The 17,194-nt window shown below is 46.1% G+C and overlaps 1 protein-coding gene across 1 annotated transcript in view; it reads left to right on the top strand.

The window, feature by feature from the left end:
- Positions 1-17,194, top strand: part of Ankh (ANKH inorganic pyrophosphate transport regulator) — a 133,564-nt gene that overhangs the window by 86,913 nt on the left and 29,457 nt on the right. The window contains exons 3-7 of the mRNA XM_040757671.1: positions 1,408-1,526; positions 4,717-4,800; positions 12,017-12,187; positions 14,014-14,148; positions 16,776-16,868. Of these exons, the coding sequence (XP_040613605.1) occupies positions 1,408-1,526; positions 4,717-4,800; positions 12,017-12,187; positions 14,014-14,148; positions 16,776-16,868 (602 nt within the window). The remainder of the gene's footprint in view (positions 1-1,407; positions 1,527-4,716; positions 4,801-12,016; positions 12,188-14,013; positions 14,149-16,775; positions 16,869-17,194) is intronic.

Below are 17,194 nucleotides of genomic sequence, written 5' to 3' on the forward strand. Positions count from 1 at the left end.
ACCCCTCGCTGTGGCAAGTCTCATCTTCCCCTAGCTCCTCGTGTGCTTTAGGGTGTCCTCTCCATGGCTTCTCTTCCTGCTCCTCAGTGGCTTCGACAGACCCGCGCCTCTCCTCACCCAGCACCTTTGCACACTTCTGAAGCTGTCACCTCCACCCTGCCCTGTTTTCTGGACATTAGAGCCATCTTAGCTCCTTCAGCTACTTGTCCAATGTGACCTCTGCAATTCCCAATGGTTCTTTTCAAGTTTCTAAAGGTCGTTTTCAAGGTTGCATTACTACAGGATCCCTGTGACTCAAGACCCATCCTGACAAAGGAGCATTATCTCCATTGTCTGGTTTGTGTGGTGATGGATGTCACACACAAACACACACACACACACACACACACACACACACACACACACTGCCCAAACTCTGTCTCAGGAGTCTTATTTTTGCCTTTATCTCCATTATGATTTCAAAGTCGTGTCTAAGTGTTGCGTGTCTACACACACACAGTTATGACAGCGTGACATATGTGGTAATATCTAGGTGTCACATGTGTACACATCTACAGTTACAAGAGTGTGACATGTGTGGTAGCTCTTGTAAAACCTTGAAGAGCATCGATTCATTTTTGTCTTAATCTGTATCCGTGAGGTCAAACCAGCAGTCTGTCCTTTTGTCTTTACTAGTGGCATCTGTTAGGACCCTTCAGTCCTACATCTTTCCCTCTTACTTGTTGGGCTCGTATACACCCTGCATATGTGTTGGATTTCCTCTGTGCCTCATTTCCACCCCATGACAAGTCTTGATGCAAGAGGACACCAAAACACCCTCTGGATTATCACTTTTACTACATAGGACAATTCCCAGGATTGACCACCCTCCTCCCAAGAAGTGGCATTTAGCACAGGCAGGTGTCAAAAGCTCACTTTAAAGCTTGTGCTGAAAACTCATGCTAAACTCTGGGAGTTTTCTCTTAGTAAATACCTAGTAATATTTAAAAATTTAGCTTCAGCTGTTTGCACCAATCATTCCATTATAATATCAAATAATACCACAAAGGTACAATAGGAAATGGAGTAAATCAACACTTAGCAAATGCAGAGGACAAACAACTCATTGATAGTCATTTGGCGACGGCTGTGACTTAGAAGGGAGTGTATAGTCTGACCTCCTTAGGTACACATGTTGAAACTCACATGCTTACCTAACACACCAATAAAAGTACTGGATAACTGGAAGCCCCTCCCACCCCAGGGGAAGAATGAGATGATCCATGATTCCCTCATAGTTTTTTGTTTTTGTTTTTTTACTTTTCTACAAGAAGCAGATATTGCATTTAAGATTATTTTAAGTGTTTTGGATAAAAATTGTGTAAAGCTTCTCTTTCTAAACACCGTTTCTGTTTTGGTCCCCTGTAGCCTACAGTGATTTAGGGTACTACATCATCAACAAGCTGCACCATGTGGATGAGTCCGTGGGGAGTAAAACACGCAGGGCCTTCCTGTATCTCGCTGCCTTCCCTTTCATGGATGCTATGGTAAGTAAGAGGATCAGTGGGCTCGCTCTCCTTTTTCTTAATGGCAAATACGTTTGTCATAGAATTCGCTGTTTTAAGTATTTCTATGTGTCTGGTACAGTGGTAGAAGAGCAGTGTGAGCAATGTGTGTGTGCGATTGATTTCTAGAGTGCCTTTTAGGTTACATAGTAAAACGTAGTAAAACTGTTCCCATTAAGCAGTAATTCCACCTCACCACGCCCTATCCCAGAAACCATGCTCTACTTTCTGTGTCTATGAAAGAGACAATGTTAAGAAACCACACAAGGGGACTCAACTGTGTTCATTCTACTGTGACTGGCTGATTTGATTATAGATATCATCAATGTTCTGTCTGTGCTACAGAATGTGTCAGAATTTTATTCCTTTATAAAACATTCTTTGTATAGATAAAATACATTTTGCCTATCTATTCACTTATATTACATCACCATTTTGTCTGCTGTGAAGAAAGTTATGAACATGAGTGTATAAATATCATTTTGAGTCCCTGGTTCAGTTCTTCAGGGTCCACATGTGGAAGTGGGATTGCTATGTTGTCTGGTACATACATATTTTATGTTTTTGAGGACCCATCAGGCTCACTTCCACAGCAGGCTACCATTTTCGCCTACAGGGTGGGCGGGTTCCAATTGAGCTCTAGCCAGGGTCTCATCAATTTACGATAATTACATGTATTTGCCACAGGTTCTAGCACATGGCAAGAAAGCACAATTGGAAATTTTGATTCAATTAATTTTTTTCTGATAGGTTCAGTAACAGATGAGGCTAGCTTTCTCATACACTGGCTACTTGTGTGATGCAAACATGTGGGTTTCACAATATTGCTTCTTCTGAACATTCTGATGGGCTGTCATCACTTAGTTTCCAGGCTTATGATATAAAGAAAGAGCTGTCATGAATACTATGTCAATGGTAGTGAAGGGAAAGCTTTGTTCTTTTCATTTAGGTATAGCTATAAAGAGACACTACAAAATATTTAATGCTTAGTAATACACTCTTCCATTGGCTCCTTTGTAAATTACCGTAGGCAGTAGAATTGGGTCATCTGTGACCTTTTATTACCTTGACCAGCTGCATTGTCTCTGGTAGCTGATGAGGGGAACCCAAGAATAGTTCAGAGGAACTCTGAAGTTCACATACCCCACACTGTCGCACAAGGAACTCGGTACATATAGGTGGCTTCTTCAGGGATTAGAATCAAGTCTTAGTGCTAAAGCAGTTAAAGTTGAACCAGATAGACTGAACCTATGATGTCACTCTGTCCATTCTGTAAACTGGAAGTGGGGATCTAAACAGAGAGCTATAATTATACAGTGAATTCAGGGAACTTAGGACTTTTCATGGAAGGGCGTCGCAGACTCTTAGATGCTCTGCCTTCTGTCTCTACCAGCTGTTTTCTTCACAACAGCATTTTTAAAGCTCAGTACTGGTTGAGTAGTCCTCATCCCAAACCCCGGACCCTAACTTCTCAAAAACCTAAAGCTTCCTAAGTGGTGCCACGTCTGGGAAACCATACACTCGATTTCATGTGTGAGACTCTAATTCATGCGCAAAAATCGTTTAAATTCTATATAAACTTAACTTCAGTTTCTTTGTATAGGAAGTACAAATTTTGTGTTTAGACCTTATCCCAACCACTAGTTATTTATCTGGATGGACAGTTGGATGGACAAACAGACAGATAACAAAGTCTGGAAGAATGCAAAAATCTGTAACAACTCTACGCCCCAATTTGGATAGTCACCTAGCACAACACTAGAGTGTCTGTGCTGAGGACCCTTCATGTTTTATTCATAAATTCTTCTGAATCCGCCTCCTCCAATAGAACAGTAAGACACTGCTAATAAAAGCCAAAATAATGAGAATTCATAAAAAACAATCACATCTGCACACACCTGCAGCACCATCCTTATAACTGGGCTGGGGACATAATTTTTAAAGGTCTTGGGGTTTTTCACCCAGGTGGCATTACAGCAACAAGGCCACCCACAAGGTGCTGTTCACAAATGTCACCTACATCTTTTTTTAGACATTTGATACCTTGGACCCCAGAGCCAGGGAAGAAAGTAGATGCAGCCAGTGTTACACAAACTCCTGACCCAGACCCGATGATTTGTTCATGGTGTTCAGCTCAGGTGTCACTTTATTTCTCGGTGTTCTAGTTCGCTTTCTATTGCTGTGATTAAAAGACCATGGCAGCTTGGGGAGGAAAGGGTCTATTTCATCTGTCAGCTCCCAGCTGCAGTCCACTGCTGAGGAAGCCAAGGCAGGAACGGGAGGCAGGAACCAAGCAGAGGCCACGCAGGAACGCTGCTTACTGAGCCACTTCCTGTGGCTTGTTCAGTCTGCTTCCTTGTGCAACCTAGACCTACTGGCCACGAGTGGCTCTGTCCACAGTGGGCTGAGCTTTTCCATGTCAACTGTCAACCAAAAAGTTCCCCCTAGACTTGGCTGCAGACCATTCCGTTAGAGGTGTTTTCTCAATTGAGGTTTCCTCTCCCGTGATGACCCTAGCTTATGTTAAATTGACAAAAACCTAACCAGTACGGTCTGCTGGTCCAAACTGGCCATTAAGATCAGATGTGAAGTTCTTACACAAGACCCTGCTAAGAGCACCAGCCTCCACAGCTGCTGCCTGCTGAGCTTTGGCTTGCCAGCTCCTAGTGTAGGACTTCCTCCTAGCCTCCCCAAGCACACAAAGCCAAGCTCAGATCCTGGAGTCAGCATCTTCAGATCTGCTCATGAGGTGATGACCTCAGTCTCTCAGAACCACCTTAGAACCCTTGCTCTAGTGTGCTTTGTGGAAGGAAAAGCTGTTCGGTGACCACCGCTGTTCCAGGAGATCTCATGTCCCTATTCTTGGTAGCCATTCAGCTTCCAGCCGTGGAGACCAAGGCTTACCTCCTCATTGGTGCTACTGAATAAATGTGTGCAGTCACTCATTGCACTCAGAATGTAGTGTGGAGCTAGCCAGCCCCCAAACGAAGTTACCTTTACCTGTGAAAGACTTACCAAGCCTGCTGCTGTGATTTTTGAAGGCACAGAGTGTGTTGCTGCTATGATTTTTAGAGGCACAGGGTGTGTTTTAGGAACACCTACTAAATCATAATGTAGGAAACACCATGATCCCAGCTGTGTGTCTCACTGAAAATTCTGTTCTTTCTGGCAGGCATGGACCCATGCTGGCATTCTCTTAAAACACAAATACAGTTTCCTGGTGGGATGTGCCTCAATCTCAGATGTCATAGCTCAGGTAACTATGGTCTGCGTGTCTGTCACAGCTTCTCAGAGTGGCCGTCTGGTGAGTGACTGACTGGATGGAACTGAGATGTTGAAACTGTGTTGTGTTTACAGCTGTGTGTAGGTGGTGCTTGTCAGTGTGCGGCTCACGTCAGATATGGATTGTGATGGGTGAGGGAAGGTGATACCCTGTAATCAAAGAACAATCTGGCATCGTCTTGCAAAAGGGAGGATCGTACTTAGGATTTGAACCATCGTTTTTAAAGTGGGTGACTGAAATGATTAGTAAGGATGCTGACGAGGTAGGTCAGTGGATACGGTGCCTGCTATGCAAGCATGAGAACCAGAGGACAGAACCCCAGCACCAGATGAAATGTATGTGCAACAGTGTTTGTCTATAACCGCAGCACCGGGGAGGTAGAGACAGGACAATCCAGGGGCCTGGTGGCCAGCCAGTGTATGAATCAGCTAGCTCCAGGCTCAGTGAGACAGGAAGAGAGGCACACAGAAACTTCTGGCCTCCATAGGAGCATACACAAGTGAGGGTGCTCATACACACACACACACACACACACACACACTGCTAACAGAGTAACACCAAGTATGCTTGGGGCCAGTCATATATGGTTACTTTGCCCTTGTCCACATGTGCCCTACAAGGCCTGATAGAATGCATTCTATCCCTTGGTTCCTGGCTGAACACTGGGGACTCATGGAATTATTCTTTTTTCCTTCTTTTTTGAAACCTCTGTTTGTTACTGTCGCTGAGGCTCACATGTTGAGGATCACAGGACAGCTTTGTGTAGTCAGCTCCCTCCTTCCACCTTTGTCTGGTTCCAGGAATTGAAATCAGGACACCAGGTTTGAGCAGCAAGCCCTTTATCTCCGGAACCGGGGCTTTCTGTTGCTTTGGCTTCTGTTTATCTGTTACAAGATCTCTCTCTCTCTCTCTCTCTGTCTCTCTCTCTCTCTCTCTCTCTCTCTCTCTCTCTCTCTCTCTCTCTCTCATCTTGAACACTCTGATCCTCTTGCCTCAAACTCCAAAACTTAGGGATTTTTAAAAACATGGTTTCTTGTGTGGGTACCATGAAGTTCTGTCTTGTTTAGGGTTACTATTGCTGTGATGAAACTCCATGACCAAAGCAAATTGGGAAGGAAAAGGGTTTATTTGGCTTAAACTTTCACATCTTAGTTCATCATTAAAGGAAGCTAAATAGAACAGGAACTTGGAGGCAGGAACTGATGCAGAAACTGTGAAGGAGAGTTGCTCCCCATGGCTTGCTCAGGCTGCTTTCTTATAGAAGCCAGGGCCACCAGCCCAGAGCGGTACCACCCATAATGGGTACCACCCATCAACCACTAACTAAGAAAATGCCTTATAGACTTGCATACAGCCTGATCTTATGAAGGCATTTTCTTAATTCAGATTCCCTTCTCTCAGTTGAGTTTAGCTTGTATAGAGTTGCCATAAAAGTAGCCAGCACACCCACATTTTAAAATGGACAGGAAGCTGGTTCCACTGTCTGACCACATTGTCTGAGAGAAGAGCTTTTGTTTCCCATCATTCCCTTCTTCCCTCCAGGAATAGGACGGGAAAAGTTTCTGGGAAAGAAGATGCAGTTCCTACAATGTAAAAGTTTGAGCAGGATTCAGCCATGCCAGTGGGGCCAGACTTGAGAATAACATTTTTCCAGAGGAAGGGTTAGACCATCATTTCAGCTCACAGTTCCAATTTCTCAGTTCCGCCTGCAGTCAACTCCTACATTTTTCTTGATTGTAGACCTTCATCTATAAACCACTGCTTGGAAATAATCTACAATTAAACTGTTAGATTTGCCTCCCTAAAGACCAAAATTAAATTTCCAAATTAATTGCACTTATCCCGTGGGAAAGTAATTGAAAATAATTCTTGCTAACATGTCTACATGTGCCTGAATACCAACTAGCATCATCTTTGGCCTATCTTGTTAACTTTCCCGAACAGCTATTAAGAGTTTTGTCCCAGAGTTACGTTCAGCATCCTCTGAGAGCTGGATTAAGCTGCCTTGCTCGCTTGCCGTTTAATTTAAAGTGAAAGAAACATCTCGCCTTTCAAACAGAAGCAGCAATTCAGTGGGAGTTTGCAGATGTGTGTTATTACAAGACGAGAAGACAAAAGGAAGCAAAAAGGGAGAAGAGGGTCTTTAGCTCTGCCCAAGATAAATGTAGCGGCATCTAGGGACAAAAAAAATCCAAAAGACAAAAAACAAGCTTGTGGGAATACTTTGTCATATGCCCACAGCCATTTTCCTCCTTCATTTTTCAGCTGATCCTGGCCCCTGCTTATTGGAATAAACAGATCTGGTAGGGAGAGGCAAGGGAAGCTGAGATCAGATGCTTTCTGGCCCCTGGGCTGTTCCTGGTAGAACAGTTATTTTAAACCTTGTTGTTTGAGTTCCTATCGCAGTTTGGTTGGGGGAGTAAATATCATTTTCATTTGTAAGTCGTCACTCCTACTCCCCCACTCTCCCCAAGTTCCACTCCCCATCCCCCCACTCAAGCCCTCCAACTCCGCTTCTTCTCGTTACCTGAGAGCGCCGGGGACACCTAATCTGATCATTTGTAAAGAGGTCCTGTGCGAAGCACTTTGAACTATCTACCTTGCCATTGTCAATGCAAAAACATAACTGTCAGCGCCAAAGGGGTAAGAGATGGTTTATTCTGAAGCTAAGTATGAGCAACCATGGCTCAAGAATACAGATTTAGGCCACCCCAAATTCCACGTCTGGTGTGGTAGTAGTTTGAAGATTTTTTTATATTAACAGAACAAAGAAAATCATGAATCAAGACACTTTAAAAATAGATTTGTGGAAACAGTATGTAGGTGGGTTACAGCAAAACAAAGTAGAGAAAACTCAGCTACAAACTGTAGTTACCTTTGCTGGGGGAAACGGGTTTTTTTGTTAATACATTCCAAAAGGGTTATCCGTTAGTCTCAGGATGTCAGTTCAGAGGTGAACAAGGAATGGCTATTTACAAAGCTAAAATTAGCCCTGGATAAATTGTAACTAGGCTCTGGACCTGCAACATTCCAACCTCTCCAGGGTCACTGCAGTTCTAATCATCCAGTCAGCCTTTCAGAAGGTTCAATGGAAGGCGCAGCTTTTTCCAGGAGCTTTCACAGAGTGAGTAAATGAGTGAGAACATCCATCAGTTGAGAAAAAAGATTAGAACGGAAGTCTAGTAGCAACCCCCACTTTTTAAAAGTTTATTGGTTTCATGCAAGTGAGGCGTGTGAGCTGTTCTACACCTCCATATGTGTCCCAGTCTGTGACATCGCCATGGCCTCTCTGAAAATGCTATCATCGTCCAGACTTTTTCTTTGCTTGTTCAGCATCCAAGTGAGAATTCTCCTGATGCTGTTTGTCCTGCCTGGTGCCTCCCAGAGCGTGCCCTCTGCTGAATCCATGACTTTGGAGGTCAGCTGGGAACCCTCTCTGCCTGACGGTCTTTTCACCTTGGCCTTTGGCAAGACCCTCGCCTTGACTGACCCTTGTTGTGTCTGCTTCACCAGCCCTCAGCGGCAAATGCTTCTGCGGAGACTACAAGTCCTCTCAGCTGACCCTGGGGAGCTGCTGCAGGTCACTCCCCTGTCACACTTCACAGGAGATGGCCTGGGTTCTCACTTCACAGAGAAATTCGAAGCATCTGTTCTTATCTCGTGGCCACCATCCTGCAAGCTTAACTTGTAGCTTCCACAGTCCCTCATTTGGAGAGGTGGAATCTGTCTTTCAAGGCCACCTCCTCTACCAGCGCTTCAGGTCCTGATTTGACCTGCTCTCTGGGGTGGGGTAGGGGGCTTACTAATTCAGTTTTCAGTGACCCTTCCGTCTCCATGAATGAGTGTTTGCCCATGTGTGCTTACTCACATAGCTAGAAAACACAAGGGCACCACGCAGCTTTCTCTGGATCCCCATGTATCTTATTAGCTACGATCCTATCTTTCTCTGTATTACTTCATAGTCACACTTCTTAGAAGGACAGTTTCCACTGGCTGCCTGTTTTTCCACTTCCTGTTCAGTGTGTTCCCTACATAGGTCTGGTTTCACCTTTGTCAGTTCTTCCAGAATTTCTTACTAAGAACCTTGTGCCCTTAGACCCAGGAGTTGGTTTCCATTGTCTCACAAACAGCTCAACATCTCTTCACTCTACACTTCTCTTTCTCTAGGAAACACTCCTCCCACTGGCCTCGTGCCGTCCATGAGGACTCTAACCCGTGCCCATGATGATTTGGGTGTGGTTGGCTCACTCTCCCCCTACCCCCAACTTCACACCCAGGAGGGTTGGCCTCTTCAAGAGGTAGAACCTTACATCTTTGAGGGCTGCCCCCAGAAGAATTGTAGGATTCCAGTCTCGCTGATTTCATGTGTTCAAGTGATCTTTTCCTGTCACCCGCACTCCCACCATTGCCATCAGCCATGAAACGACACAGTCAAGGTAGGTAGAGGAGTCCCACCAGAGCCTACACCAAGCTATCTAGGATGCCTAGCCTCCAAATATGCATTAATAGACCCTTTTAATAACAAGAAAACAAAGTCATCTTGTCCCCTAGGTTTATAGCATCTACAACACGTCTGTGATTCCCCCATTAAATAAGCCTTCCCTACTTAGGGATCCAGAAATATCCCTAAGCCCCTGTGACTTTCCCACCCAGGTCTTTGAAAGAACCCCCAAACCTGAATTGAAGATCTTCTGTAGCAAGAGTTTTGCTAAATGAATTGGCAATTGGCATGCTCAATCATCTGGTTAGAAACTTAGGAGCCGCCCTGGGAGCACCTCCCTTTATCATGAAGGGTTATTATGCTCTAGTCCTTAGCATCGCTTCCCTTTGCTGTGCCCTCTCTGCTGCCGTCGCTCACTCTGATGGAAAATCATCACTTCTTACCAGTGCTGAGCAGCCTCCTCACACACCCCCATCCAAATGCACTGACTTTCTGTTATTCCTATTGCTGCCACAGCTATATCTTATCCATTGAAATCCTGACCACCTTGGCCTCTGATTAATGGGATACTTGAAACTCTCAACCCTAATGCTGACTGAGGATGGGCTGAAGCCCACAAACTCTACTGTGTGTCTAGCCCCAGCATGGTCCTCTTCCTACCTTCCTCTCCAGTCCACAGCTCCAACTTGGAAGACATACTCTGCCTCAGTTTCCCTCTCCTCCTTCTTGCTCCTCCCACCTCTGCTCTGTCTAAAGGTCTCAGCTCAGGCAGAGCCCAGCAGAGATACCTCCCATCGGTGACTGTTCATGACTGGCATTGGGTGTTCACTGGCCTGTTGTTTGATTAGCATATCTGTCATCTCCGCTATTTGTCAGCTCCAAGAGGTCAGTCTGGGACTGTGCCTATCACCGAGTCCCGGGGCCTGGCATGGGCCAGGACATGCTTTGACTGGGAACAGCCTCACCACTGACACAGCAGGTTCCTCTCCAATATAATCTGACATGCTCTTGGTGGCCATGGCAGATTCAGAACTATGATTCTAGGCTAGAAGATAGAGTGAACAAGCATCATTTTAAGTTGGTAAGTGATGTGGTCTGCTGTGAAGACACATGGCTGTGGCCTGTGACAAGTGCTGGGCCACATGCTTCAGTCAGTTAGAATTTCAGGAGGAGACTGACAGCGTCTCCACCTTGGTCTTGGGGACAGCCCTGGCCAGGCCTATCCACCCATCACCCTTCTGCTGTGTGGGCTGCTAGCATGTACTCCTCTTTGGTCTGTGTCTTCCCTCTCCTCCTTGTTTGGTTCCTCCTGCATGGTCCTGCTCCCCAGGCTTCTGTCTTGTAGAACTGTCTTGACAGCTTAGGATTTGGAGGCCACACCGGACATCATGTTCTCACTTTTCATACACCCAGGTTTCCAACTCTACGCATCACCGCCCTGGTTTACAGGGCACTTGATGAAGATGCTAAAAATAGCAAGCTTGCTATGGCCGTGCTACTCCATGCATATCTAAAAGGGCATCCGGGGGAGCTCTGACTACTTAGCTGTGTCCACAGCCCCACATGCTCAGGCTTCCAGGCCACTCAGTGCATCCAAGCAAGACGTCTTCTGCTGGTCTTCATATCTTTTAGTTCACTGCCTTCATCCAGTTGGAAGCCAATGGAGACAGTCGTGGGCATCCTTACTTCTGTCACTGTCCAGCATGTCCTGGCATGGCAAATGTGTGAGACTGAGTGAATGAGACAGTGAGAGCGAACACCTCCCCAACTGTGTCTGCTCCAGAAGCCGGTGTTCATGGCTGCCTGCTCATAGACACACATCCATGTAGCGCCTCTGTCCCCTGTGCTCTGAGGACCCAGTGGTGAGGTTGGCTACATTGCTGGCAGCTGCAGGATAAGGAGGTTAATACATCATAAACCTGGCTCTCGAGACTGAGGCGGCCGAGAGGGATTAACACTTAATCATGACTTCAGTCTCTCCTGACTATGGTCGCTTCTACCAACCACACAACCCGTTTTCAGCCTCTAAATATCATCACTGTGGTTTGGAGTGTAAGTTTTGTAGATGTAAATATGAAGCCCGCTACTTGGAAGTACAAGACATCCGGTCCCTAACTCTGTAAACAAGTAGACATTGTAGTCATATTGTAGTTAATATTTTAATACATTTCCAAGCTTAGAATTTTATATTTTCCAAGTTAGGTTGTGCTATCATCATTTCCAATGGCGTTAGTGGGCTTTATCCTCTAAATGTTCCCGTGCATATGCCCCGTGCATCTCTGGCTGCCTTTCCCTCTGCTGTGGAAGAAACCCCAATAGCCACTAGTGAAGCAGCTAAGAGGCCAAAGTTTCTAGGTATTTCATAGTTGGTAATCTTAACCAGAAGCTCAATTGCCTTAAAAGGGTCTCAGTGGTGGAGCTAACAAAATCATGGCTGTAGCCAGGCAGTGGTGGTACACACCTTTGGTTTAATCCCTGCACTCGCAAGGCAAAGGCAGGCCAGCCTGGTCTACCAAGCGAGTTCCTGGGTAGGCTCCAAAGCTACAGAGAAACCCTGACTCAGGGGGAAAAAAACATGGTTGTGATCCTCCAATGAACCCCAGGCATCAGCATCTGGGTCACATGAGGTCAGGATACACTCAAAGCCCCTGGTCAGTTGCCTCCATCAGCTGCTGGGTTCAGGAGGGTGGCCCTGCCTCTTGGACCAGCTCCCCTCTTTCTGCTGACCTGCCCTGTTTTCTTTTGCAGGTTGTTTTCGTAGCCATTTTGCTTCACAGTCACCTGGAATGCCGAGAGCCTCTGCTCATCCCCATCCTGTCTCTGTACATGGGAGCCCTTGTGCGCTGTACCACACTGTGCCTGGGCTACTACCGGAACATCCATGACATCATCCCCGACAGGAGCGGTCCAGAGCTGGGGGTATGTGCACTTTTTGACTTTGTAAAATCTGAGCACGTACTAGTACAAAGTAACAGGACTCACGGTGCAGCTTTCATACTTGCGTGTGTCATGTGTTGGTCATAGTCATCTACCTTGATTCTTCTCTTCCCCCCTCCTCCCCGGTGCTTCTCTCCCTAACCCCCAGGGCAGTCTTCCACCTGCTCAACCATGGTCTGCCCAAGACCCAGAGTATGTGAAATGAGACCTCAGTACAGTAAGCCCAAAGGTCAAGTGCTAGTGATTTTTCTGAGGGGGAGGCAGTCAGAAAATCGTGAACTCTGAAGCTGGAATGATGTTAGAAGTAACCATCCAGTCTCCTCACCAAATGAGACAGTGTGTCAGGTCAAGTCATGGGTAACACAGCATTCATACCTCCTTGTGCTATGGTAACCACTTTCATGGTCCAGAAAGTTTTAAGATTCATGGAACCTTTATTCGTGTTTGATTGCTTTTTTAATCTGTCACCTCCTAGGGACTGGGCAGAGCTTTAGACACCACAGTGTGAAGGGAAATCTAAAATATGGCCCCACGTTTCAACAAGTTTTAGAACCTCACTAGGCAGGTAAGACTGACCGAGAAGCAACAATTAGAGAAGAAAACACACACAAAACTAGGTGAGTCCAGAGCAGCATCTACACTGCGAAGAATCAAAGGCCTCCAGTTTTGGTCACGTGGTCTAGGAAGCCTCCACGGAGAAGATCAGGTTTGTCCTGGGCCTAAAAGATCAATTAAGAATCAAGTGAAGAGTAGAACAGCCAACCTTTCACAAGAGGCCAGGCATGCTGCTGCTCATCACAAGCTGTGAACGGTATTGGGTTCGTGTGCACGCTTACTTCTACTCGTGTACATTAGGTTTCATTTCTCTCCATCTAGCTATAAGGCAGACAGGAATGGTCATGTCTAGCCCTGACCACACTCCACCCGCAGTCCCCAGCTTAACCATACAACGCTTTCGTCATGTCACAACAGCAGCTGTGTTGATCACGCACATCATCCTAGGTCAAGCTGTCGTTGACAGCCTACCTAGTTATTTCCACCCCTTGGCTGCCACAGTTATCTCGCTAGGACCAATCTCTCCTCTCTCTCCCTCAATGTCCAACATCCAGCATAGGGAAAGAAATCAAAATACCTGAGATGGTTCCATGGTGTAATGCTTACCCTCTTAAGAAACAAAACCAAAGTTATGTAACAGAAGCCACACTTGCAGGATAGCACACATCTTGGCCATAGGTGTCTTAAGACATGGCTAGTCCTTTACTGTGCTTTTGTTTCACTTATGGCTCTGAACAGTGTGTGTGACTCCTGTGAGAACTTTGAAGGTCTCTGCAGCTGAGTTAAATAGTCCTGGGACAACTAGACACATTTGTATATATTGACTGATTCCAAAGTAGATTATAATGGCTTTCTGTTTTTCAGAGTTACCTCCTACTGACATGGCTTATTGCCAGTCACTGTGATGACATAAACAGAGACTCATTTCAAACCTGCTTCTCAGGTCCTGGAGCTGAGCTCCACCTTGTATGGAGGCTGGTTCCGCGTATGGAAAACAGTGGTTGGGATCTATGGAATGTTAGTGTGTGCTTTGATTTCTCAGTAGCTTGCCAGCTGTCAGAATTCATTTCTATTAAGACTATACACTAAATTTTAATCCAACTTGGCATGTCTACAGAGGCTTTTCTATATGCTACTGTTAAGCATAATAAAGTTGCTGTTGATGGGCAGAAAATGGCCAAGATTTGATTTTAAGCTGTGTTCTGTTATACATCAGGAAGCTAATGAGCTTGGACCTCCATTTCTCCACACAGGGCGATGCAACCATAAGAAAGATGCTGAGTTTCTGGTGGCCTCTGGCTCTGATCCTGGCCACACAGCGAATCAGTCGGCCCATTGTCAACCTCTTTGTGTCCCGGGACCTTGGCGGCAGCTCTGCTGCTACAGAGGTAGGGCACTTTATGGGCACGTGGGCACACACTGGGGGATAAAATGATTCTAATTTATTTCCACTTCATCTCCAGAGCTCAAGCAATTCTAAAATAGTAAATCATATGACATGGGGACAAAGGGAGCCATGATTGGGTGACTTTTGAAATTTTACTTTTCTATGACTATGGAAGAAAACAGCCATGTCATCCTTCTCACTTACTACCCGAGGAACGGAGGCGTAGGAGAGAAAGACACGGACAGAACCTGCTAGAAGCTGGGATAACGAGAGCCTTCCAGCTTTCTGACCTCCTTCCCAGGGCGCTGCCATTTCTCTGCAGTGTCATCATGCAACTTCTTCAGGGTTACTGCAAAGGATGGTGGGACATGCCTTGTGGGAGCTCTAGCAGTGCTCAGAGCCTCTGTAGTGACCATGCCAGCCTCACCTACTCTGTCCCAGTCTCTCTCTCTCTCTCTCTCTCTCTCTCTCTCTCTCTCTCTCTCTCTCTCTCTCTCTCTCTCTCTCTCTCTCTCACACACACACACACACACACACACACACACACACACACACGTGCCATGCCGTCTGTGTGCTCTTTGACACTCAGCCCTCCTCCAGATAAGGGTCTCCTGTGTGGTCACTCCAAGCTCTGGAAATGGATCTGGAAACTGACTGCCATGCCACAGAGAGGGCTGACTCATCCCTTCCTCCTTTCTGAGTTGGGGATGAACAAACAGAGTGACTTCATTTGTTTCCGCCTCCGTTGCCTTCTGGAGAATCAATTCTGTTGCTGGCACCACTGGTCCTTTAGGAAGGCTGGTGACTTCTCATTAAGGCCTCCTGTTTATACCCGGCCTTGACTGTGCTGGCAGCAGCTCCGCAGCCCGGAGCACCCTGCCAGTTTCCATGTCCTGGGAAGGGTTCCCATTGGCCAGGAGAAGACCTATAAATCAAAAAGTAGAACTCTTTCTCTGGCCCCCATTTGTTCCTGGATTTTGGTATCTGAGTCAAGATGCCATCTTGGGTGGCTGTTGTAGCACCTTTGTCAGTCAAATACTGATTTTCCAAATATGAAACCCCCATCCCTTATGTGCTAGAAATCCACCTTCCCATACACAAACACGAGAGGACAGATCTTTGTATTAGGCATTTCCAAATTTCCAGCTACGGCTTAGAAGCTCAACACATGGGAAATAGAGCCGGTGGTTATATGTTGTGTGCCGATGTCTCCAGCATTCGTGTGCATTTTAGTCATTCCCCACCAGCCCTGTGTGACTAATATTATCTCCATTTCTGTGGAGAAACAGAGGTGGGAATCCAACAGAGAAGGTTCCTATCTCACAGGAAGAAGGAGCTTTGGATCTAGGTCTGCCTAATCAAGATGCTCTTTTATGTTAGGCCATACCACCCCAAGTTTCCTCGCACAGCTGTGGACTGCATCACATCCTTGTGTGCTGGGCACAGTTGCTCTGTCCGTTAAAACAAATGAAGCCTGACTTCCTCTTTCTCCAGTGAGTTAAAACACGGACTGCCAGAGTGTGGCTGTAGATGCCAAATTTTCATTTCCCTCCCTTTCATCCATGCAAGAAAAGAAAATTCTTTTCATGGAAACCTGTCAGTAGCCTTTCCTGTAGGAAATATTTATTGATTTTACTAAATTAAATTTTTGAGTAGGGCCACAGGGCCTGAGCATCCTGAAACATTAAGTTAGAAAGACAGTAGCTCAGAATCAAAGACAAACAGGTCCACTGCTCCGAAGGACAGCATGGAGGTGGAGAAGTGGAGCCAACCTGAAGCTCTGCACCTGGTAGTGTTTTGGAAGCCATGTTGGGCTTGAGTGAATAGCTCAGAGTCCCAGCATCCACCTGTGACCCAGAGCAAGGAAGCAGGTGCAGGGCACTCTAAGCAAGTTTGCTGACGAGGCTAGCCAGATAATGAGCTCCGGGGTCAAGCAAGAGACCCTCCCTCAATACATACGGTGGAGAGCAAATGAGGAAGACACCCGGTATCAACACACACACACACACACACACACACACACACACACATCACACATATACCACACATGTGAACACACACATGCATACAGTGCACACACACAAAACTACACATGACTGTGACTGACTCAGCAGCTTGGTTAGGCCCAATGGAAAGAGCCAAGATTCTAGAGGTTGAAGAAACTGGATTGAAATGTTGGCATTTTAAGAAGGGGGCATGAGCCGGGCGGTGGTGGTGCACGCCTTTAATCCCAGCACTCGGGAGGCAGAGGCAGGCAGATCTCTGTGAGTTCGAGGCTGGGCTGGACCGACAGCCTCCAAAACAATACAGAGAAACCCTGTCTCGTAAAAACCAAAAAAAAAAAAAAAAAAAAAAAAAGAAAACGCTGGGCTATAGTCACAACTGACTACACCAGTGATGTCTCCCCACCCCCATCCCTAAAAAAAAAAAAAAAAGAAGGGGGCATGACCTGATCCTCATTTAGTTCATGTGAAACACTTCCCTGATGCCATCTCTACTCTGTTTCAGACCATCTTGTGACTAGTGACTATGTGGACAGATGTCCACTAGCCTCGTCATCTGGCCTGGCAGATCCTGGAGGACTTCCTGCTGATGCCCACACTAACAGTGTCCACTCTTCTCTTCCAGGCAGTGGCAATTCTGACAGCCACCTACCCTGTAGGTCACATGCCATATGGCTGGTTGACAGAAATCCGCGCAGTCTATCCTGCTTTTGACAAGGTGAGACCTCTATGGCATGGTGTCAGAAACATACTTCACAACATTGCTACTTGATGGACAGGGGTCTCCAAGGAGAAACAATGGATGTTTTCCTCTGAGAATAACAGAGGAAAGCAAGGCTTGTCTTAGGGCAGATTCTGTGCTATTTTTCCAGATTGGTATTTTTGTGGTCACATTATTCCTCTTGAGCATTGTCAAGGGGGGAAGCAAATATCCGGCAACCCCAAATCAAGTTTACTGGGTTTTGTTCCCATGGCCTATTCTTTTTTAGTCAATAACATTCCTTGTGGATCCAGTGCCTGATGTCTAAGCTGTGGGTATGTGAG

This window comes from Mesocricetus auratus, unplaced genomic scaffold (genome assembly GCF_017639785.1).
Source record: "Mesocricetus auratus isolate SY011 unplaced genomic scaffold, BCM_Maur_2.0 Super-Scaffold_100015, whole genome shotgun sequence".
Lineage (NCBI taxonomy): Eukaryota > Metazoa > Chordata > Mammalia > Rodentia > Cricetidae > Mesocricetus > Mesocricetus auratus.